Source organism: Pseudorasbora parva, chromosome 5, assembly GCF_024679245.1.
Source record: "Pseudorasbora parva isolate DD20220531a chromosome 5, ASM2467924v1, whole genome shotgun sequence".
NCBI lineage: Eukaryota > Metazoa > Chordata > Actinopteri > Cypriniformes > Gobionidae > Pseudorasbora > Pseudorasbora parva.
In genome coordinates, this window is record NC_090176.1 from 15,908,215 (window position 1) to 15,915,704 (window position 7,490).

Consider the following 7,490-nt stretch of genomic DNA (forward strand, 5'->3'; position numbering starts at 1 on the left):
CTAGCTGTACTAGCATCTTGCGTTATCTAGACAATGCTGTCTCTCTAAGAAACTTTTAATTTAATCAGAAATTGTTTAAACAGTCAATAAGTGGATAACATCGCAGGAATAGAGTTGTAACTTAATAGCAATAGGTTACTATCGTAACCCCGGTTCTCTGAAACATCGAGTGGAGAGATCCACCTATGGGAAGGGCATCCGTACCTGACCTCTGCAGAAGCATCCAATTGCACCAAGTCTGACAAGACAGGCAGGAGCGCGCAGCCAATGCCCAGTAAGGCCCCACCCCTTACCAGCGGGCATATATGGGCTGCATACGCTACTGTACATCAGTAAGTATATTCGCTTCTCGTGCGGTAAGCGGGGCAACGCTGGTGGATCTCTCCACTCGATGTTTCAGAGAACCGGGGTTACGATAGTAACCTATTGTTCTCTTTCATCATCTCGTTTCGAGATCCACCTATGGGAGAGACATGGACAGCTCCCCGATTGCCCAATACACTCACAGTGAGGTCCTGTTAGCCAGAAAAAGACGGTCACCCCGAGGGGCGGTGCACGACGCGTCTCATAATCATGAACTCGCCACACCGACGCAACCGCGTAACTGCGGTGTGAAGCAGGACATGAAACATAGGCTATGTGTGTCACACATAAGGAAGGCAGGGTTAGGAAGACCCCACCCCCAAGACCGAATGTGCTACTGAGGTTCTGGTGACATCCAGCCTGTAGTAACGCACAAACGTATGGGGAGAAGCCCAACTGGCCGCAGAACAGATATCCTGCAGTGATACTCCCCTGAACAGAGCCCAAGAGGCGGCCAAGCCCCTCGTGGAATGAGCTCTGATGTTCCCTGGGGGTTGCACTCCCTTTGATTCATATGCCAAGATTATAGCGTCCACAAGCCAATGTGAGAGGCGTTGTTTAGACAGGGGATCCCCTTTGCGAGGAGGAGCCCATGAAACGAAGAGTTGGTCACTCTTCCGGAACGCGCTGGTCCTAGACACATACGTTTGTAACGCACGGACTGGACACAGGGCATTTAGCCTCTGATCCTCCGCGGAGGAAAAGGGCGGAGGGTGAAAAGCGGATAGCTCCAACACCTCCGATGTGAACGCAGGGAAACATTTCGGCATGAATGCTGGATTAGGCTTGAGGAAAACCTTATCTCCACCCAGAGAGAAATTGATGCACGAGGGGTGGACCGAGAGTGCATGTAACTCACTGACACGTTTGGCTGACGCCAAGGCCAAGAGCAAGGCTGTTTTGAAGGACAGCAACTTAAGGGGAATATTCCCCAGAGGCTCAAAAGGGAATTGAGACAGAGCTTCCAGCACCATGGAGAGGTCCCATTCAGGGATCGTTCTCCTAATGACTGGCAAGGAGCGACGGGCGCCCTTCATAAATCTGCGGATTAGAGAATGCTGCCCAACCGTTGAGCCCTCAAAACCCACATGACAAGCAGAGATAGCTGCCAGATAGACCTTAATAGTGGAAAAAGACCTGCCCTTATCCATAAGGTCTTGGAGGAAACACAAGATATCAGCGACTGAGCACTGATATGACGTGAGACCCCGCCCATCACACCACTCATCGAACACCTGCCACTTACAGCCATACAAGGACCGTGTAGAAACGGCCCTGGCATTCTGTATAGTAGCCACCACGCGCGGGGGAAGCCCTAACGCGCTTAGGTTCGTCCTCTCACGGGCCAAGCCCAGAGAGCTACCCTGTCCGGGTGTGGGTGATAAATCTCCCCGTTCGCTTAAGACAATAGGTCTGTGCGGAGGGGGAGGCACCACGGCTGGGCATACAACAGAGGGATTATCTCTGCCAGCCACGGCGCTTTGGGCCACCTGGGTGCTATCAGGATGAGAGAAAACCCCCCTCTCTCGCCCTGGCCAGTGTGAGAATTATCAGGCACAGGGGAGGAAAGGCATACAGCAGCACTCTGGGCCACGGGTGGGCCAGTGTGTCCACCTCGAGGGGCGCGTCCAAGTCCTTTAGCGAGAAGAACATAGGACAATGGCTGTTTTCGCGCGAGGCGAACAGATCTACGGGCGCCCGTAGTCTCATCCATATCATGTCTACTATCTGAGGGTGGAGGTGCCAATCTCCGAAGAGCGGGTTCCCCCTCGATAGAAGATCCGCGCCTCTGTTCAGAATTCCCGGAACATGAGTCGCGCGTAACGACAGGAAAACTCGCCCGCTCCATACCAAACGCTTGTAAGCTAGGGCATGAAGCTTCGGCGAGCGCGCGCCGCCTTGACGATTGATAGCCACTGTCGTGGTATCGTCGCAGCGTACGAGCACATGATGTCCCTGCAGACGAGGCAGAAAATGATTCAGAGCCTTCTAATTGGTTAGAAGCTCTAAATAATCTATGTGCTCTGAACGTAGTTTGCTCGGCCGCAAACCGTTCACAGTTCTGCCCTCCTGGGTGGCACCCCAGCCTGTTAGGGACGCGTCCGTCGTCACGACTTTCCGCAACATGACAGTCCCCAGAGGGGTACCCTGTGCGTAAAAGTCCGCGCTCTTCCAGTGGCACAGAGCTGCAGCGCAGGTGCGCGTCACTGTTACAGAGCGGCAAAGATCGTGTAACGGGCTGAAATGTAGTGACAAAACCCATTTCATGAACGCCCTCATCCTCAGGGGTCCTAGTGGCAAAAACTGGATAGCTAAAGCCATAAGACCCTGTAGCCTGAGACATGTGCGATATCGCACCCTCGCCCCCTCTCTGAACTGTGACAGACAGTTCGTCAGAGAGAGAACGCGCTCCTGAGAGAGACGCGCTCGCATGGAGACTGAGTTCAGCTCCATGCCCTGGAAGATCACCCTCTGACTGGGTGTAAAGCTGCTCTTGTTCACATTCACCCTGAAGTCCAGAGATCGGGTGTGCGCGAGCACACGGGAGGTGTCCTGCAACACCTTTTCCCACGAATCGGCTATGATGAGCCAATCGCATATGTATGTCAGGATCCGTAGACCAGACATTCTTAGGGGAGTGAAGCCCGCTTCCACACGCAAACAGAAAGTTCGGGGGCTTAATTTTTGCCCGAACGGAAGCACCGTGAGTTCGTAACAAATGCCTTGATAGGCGAAACGAAGAAACTTCCGGTGTGGTGGATAAATGCTTATGTGGAGAAAAGCATCTCTCAGATCGACCGATGTGAACCAGTCGTTCCGTTTCATGACACGGGCGAGCGAACCAAGGGTTAACATTATGAATCTGTATTTCCTCAAATGTTTGTTCAACACCCTGGGGTCCAGAATAGGACGGAGGGAACCGTCCTTCTTTGTGACCAGGAAATAACGGGAAAAGAAACCCTGGTTTATCAGATTGTGGGGAACCACCTGAATCGCACCTTTGTTTAGAAGAGGGGAGATTTCCTCCTTCAGGACGTGGGCCGTGCTTTCCTCTGTGTGAGAAAAGAGAACGCTGCTGAAACGTGGATGTTTCATAGCAATCTGCAGACGATAGCCCTGTAATATCATGCGTAATACAGTAAGCCAGGCTGACACACAGCTCGTGTGAATGCTCGTCCAGGCCATGCTGGCTTCGAGCATGCCTAGCTGGCTTATTTGTGATGCAATGGCGCCCTCTAGTGGAGAAACTAGGGACGACACGTGCAGGTTCACCATTACGAGAGAAAGGGTATTTCCCTACATTGAGAGGGTATCTCGCTGTGACGAATTCATTTGATTCGTTAGATTTATTGTGTTTCTGTGTGTGTTGTGTTTTCTGGGAAACACTGGGGCCGAAGCCTTTATTATTTGGGTGAGGGGAACACAGTATGTGCGGTGTGGTTACACTGCTTTTGAACTTTTCCTCACGACAATCCCCTTGAACAGGGGGGAACACACATCGTCCACTAAACATATGGGCTGGGCAGCCACGGGAGGGGGACACCCTACAGCATGAACCTTCCGTCCTTTGGACAGGGGTTCTGGGGCAGGGAGAAAGCTCAGAAAACTTCTTTCGAGGCTTTTCCTTGACCTGATTAAAATTACGTCCCGGGACCGGGGGGTTAGGCACACGCACAGGGGGCGCCTGGCGTGGGACCGTCTTCCTGGGAAGATACAATATGAAGGCCTCGTGCTCCTTCTTGTCGTTGCATCGTTGTTGCATCATAGCAACTGCGGGGCCAAAGAGAGCCCGGCCGGGCTCTACCGGGGCGCCTGCGATACGTTTCTTTTCACTATCCGGGAGACCAGACAGGTTGAGCCAGAGCGAGCGCTCTCCTACCACGGAAAGCGCCATAGAGCGCCCGCAGGTTTGGACGACCTGACGAGCATTACGGAGAACGAGGTCGTTAACCGTGATGATCTCCTTCCACAGTGCAGGAGAGGGAGAAGATCCCTTATCTAACTGCTGGCCCAGATCGTCCAGGATCTCCGCTTGGTAAGCGGAAAGGAGGGAGGAGACATTCAGAGTCCTAACAGCCAAGGCCGAGGATTTATAAACGGCCTGGTGCACCGAGGCAGAAAAACGGTCCATCCTGTTAGGAAGGACCGGCTTCGGGGGGGCGGGCAGCCCTCCCTGGACTGGGTTGAGGTGTCTGGCAATGGAGGGCTCAATGGCAGGCGGTTCGCCCATGCCGCGAGCCGCCATATCTTTAACCTCCAGCCCCGCGAGACCGTGTTTAAGATCGAGCGGGTCGTTCCAGTAGTGCCTCATGTGCTTAGCGCACGCTGGAAGAACGGGAAAGAGTTCTTTCCTCGGGCCGGGGGGGGCTCCCAACACTTTACCGTCATAAATATCCCTCTCCTGGTCGGTGGCGCTCTGTGGAGCCGGCCATTTAATGTTGAGACGAGCGGCCGCTCGTTCACACACATCCAGGAGGATGGATTCAGGCAAGGCCGCGGGGGCGCTAGCCTGGGGAATAACAGAGGGCGGGATGGCCTCCTCGTCCTCCGAAATTCCAAGAAGGCCCGCGTCGTCGTAATCACCGGACCCGGCAAGATCGTCGGCGAGCGGGAGGTTACCCGTGAAGATGTCCTCTTCGGGGAACTCAGGATTGGGCTGGTCAGCCAAAACAAGAGCCGTCGCGCCCCGGGAGGTCCCCGGTAGCGCGCTATCGTCACCGTGTTCCATATCCGAGTACGACAAGTCGAGCTCGCCACACTGAGTAGCGGCAACTTTAAGGCGGTGTCGCAGGAGTTTCTTAGGCAGTACCAGGCAGTAACTGCAGTTCTCCGGGTTCTCTATTGCCTCCTCTGCGTGCTTGAGGCCCAAGCAGACCACACAGAAAGGGTGAAAATCCTTAGCGGCGATAAGAGACCCACACGCGGCCGGGCAGGCCCGTAATAGGCTAGACACAGAAGGAGAAGACTGAGAGAGCGACATACCCGCGAAAAACTCAGAAAGGTCCGTGGCGGCAGCCGTGGAACAGGAAGACGGACGAGAGCGCGAGCGGCTCCGAATGCAGACACAGAATGTGGCAGAATAGAACTGTCACGCCCGGTGGAGGCTGATCTGGCGATATTTCCTCCTGCAGACAATAAGTGAGCAGCGCAAATCTAACCGAACTGTGTCAGTGCAGAGATCGCGAGAAGCGAATGTCAACTGATGTACAGTAGCGTATGCAGCCCATATATGCCCGCTGGTAAGGGGTGGGGCCTTACTGGGCATTGGCTGCGCGCTCCTGCCTGTCTTGTCAGACTTGGTGCAATTGGATGCTTCTGCAGAGGTCAGGTACGGATGCCCTTCCCATAGGTGGATCTCGAAACGAGATGATGAAAGAGAACCACTTTCTTCAGTTTAAGATTCTGAGCAAAGCTTGTTTGAAATGGGCCGAACAAACGAACAATCTTGAATGAAATAGTTTTGGTATCCGATTATAAACATCAACCATGACTGTTGACATTTTTTATCTGTGGGAAGAGTAGAAAAGTCTCCTGCACAGCCTGGAACATGAAGTGTGTCCATGCGAGCAGCTTGTTTACCTGATGATTCGGCTGCTTCATTTCCGCCTGACAATGAACATGTTTGGACAGATGCAAATGTTGGGGGCGTGCATATAAATGATCCCCAACGCTTGCATCACGGTTGGGTTTGTGTTGAGACTTTTTTTTTCCGTGGTGTTATTGATTTACGAGATTTACATAAGAAGTAGGAGGCAATGGTGTTTGAGACTCACAGTATGTGATGTCCATGTACTGAACTCATTATTTCACTATGGCAAGGTTAATTCAATATTTTATTCTAGGGCACCTCTAATGCAATAAACTACAGTCAAATAATTATTGACTTTTTGCAATGTGTGGAATCTTATGAGGTCTCATTAGGTTCATCAGATCAGATCAAACTTTGGTGCAGTCCAGCCAAACGCAAGTGTCCTTGTTTGTTTCTTTGGTGCATCTGGCACATGCAGCAGACTCACACTGTACAGCAGTTGTTCTGCACCTGCGCTCATCGTTGTGGACAGGACAGTGGCGGCAGCAGTGCTCTCACATCCTCATCAGCACAGGCCAGCGAGTGCTTGATGTACTGACATTACAGCTTAACTCCAAGATAAGTTGCCTGGCAGCAGGCAGCAGGCAGCGGCCACCTCTTGGCAGCTCTGGCCCTGTGAGCGGCTGGATGAGGGCAGGCAGTGGTCTGGAAGTGTGGGAAAGTGGGAGAGGTGAAAAACAGGTCCAGTTGAACATTCAGCCAAAGCAAACAGCTTTCCTAAGTTAAAGATATACTCCAATAGTGTCTATATACTATGAGAGAAATTCACAAAGAATGAGTTGCAATTCAAAAATTATTTCAAAGAACGGTATTCAGGCCATTTCATTCAGGATCCCAAAAAACAAAAATCATTTCTTTTCTTTTTTGACATATGACAACTATTAAAAATGTTCAACCAACAAACTACACTGAGTTAGAGGAACTTGATAATTTATTAAATTTCAGTTTTTTTTAGTTCCAGCCCTACATAATTATCATTTTCACGTCCAGTGCCACATTGTTTAAAATAGCCATTAACATTTTAGTATAAACTGCTTTACACACAATAATAATATATAGTTGGGTAACACATTATTTTCGATAGTCCACTAGACATTCTACTAACTATAACTTTGACATGTCAAAAAACTCATTAGATTCTCCTTAAGAGAGTCTGCTTAACTGCTAACCTTTTATTTTGATGCTCTTCCAACAGACATTCTACTTACTATAAGGAACTTTACAGCTACATGTCAATTTATTCTACTAACCTGAACCCTAACCTAACAGTATCGAAATAAAGTGTAGCCAAAAGTTGATGAAATTATCAACATTACATTCAGCAAAACTCATCACAATAATGTTGGCTTTACATAAAATGTCTAATTAAATCAATTAATATATTTTTTTAATGTGCAACTATGCATTTATTTAAGTTGTGGCAACAGGTTCCCTGAATTCCTTTTTAGAGTGCATCGACACATTAAACTAATTCAGAAAACTGCTCCATGAACTCTTGCTGTTAGACAATATGGAAATATCATACAGATTTTTCCCC

At 50.4% G+C, this 7,490-nt stretch overlaps 1 protein-coding gene across 1 annotated transcript; it reads right to left on the reverse strand.

Moving 5' to 3' along the window:
• Positions 1-284: 284 nt before the first annotated feature.
• Positions 285-1,904, reverse strand: LOC137075847 (uncharacterized; the record flags this gene model as incomplete). The annotated part of the gene is made up of 1 exon (XM_067444800.1): positions 285-1,904. A coding segment is annotated over one exon (1,239 nt), but the record flags the coding sequence as incomplete, so codon positions are not given.
• Between the last annotated feature and the right edge of the window lie 5,586 nt (positions 1,905-7,490).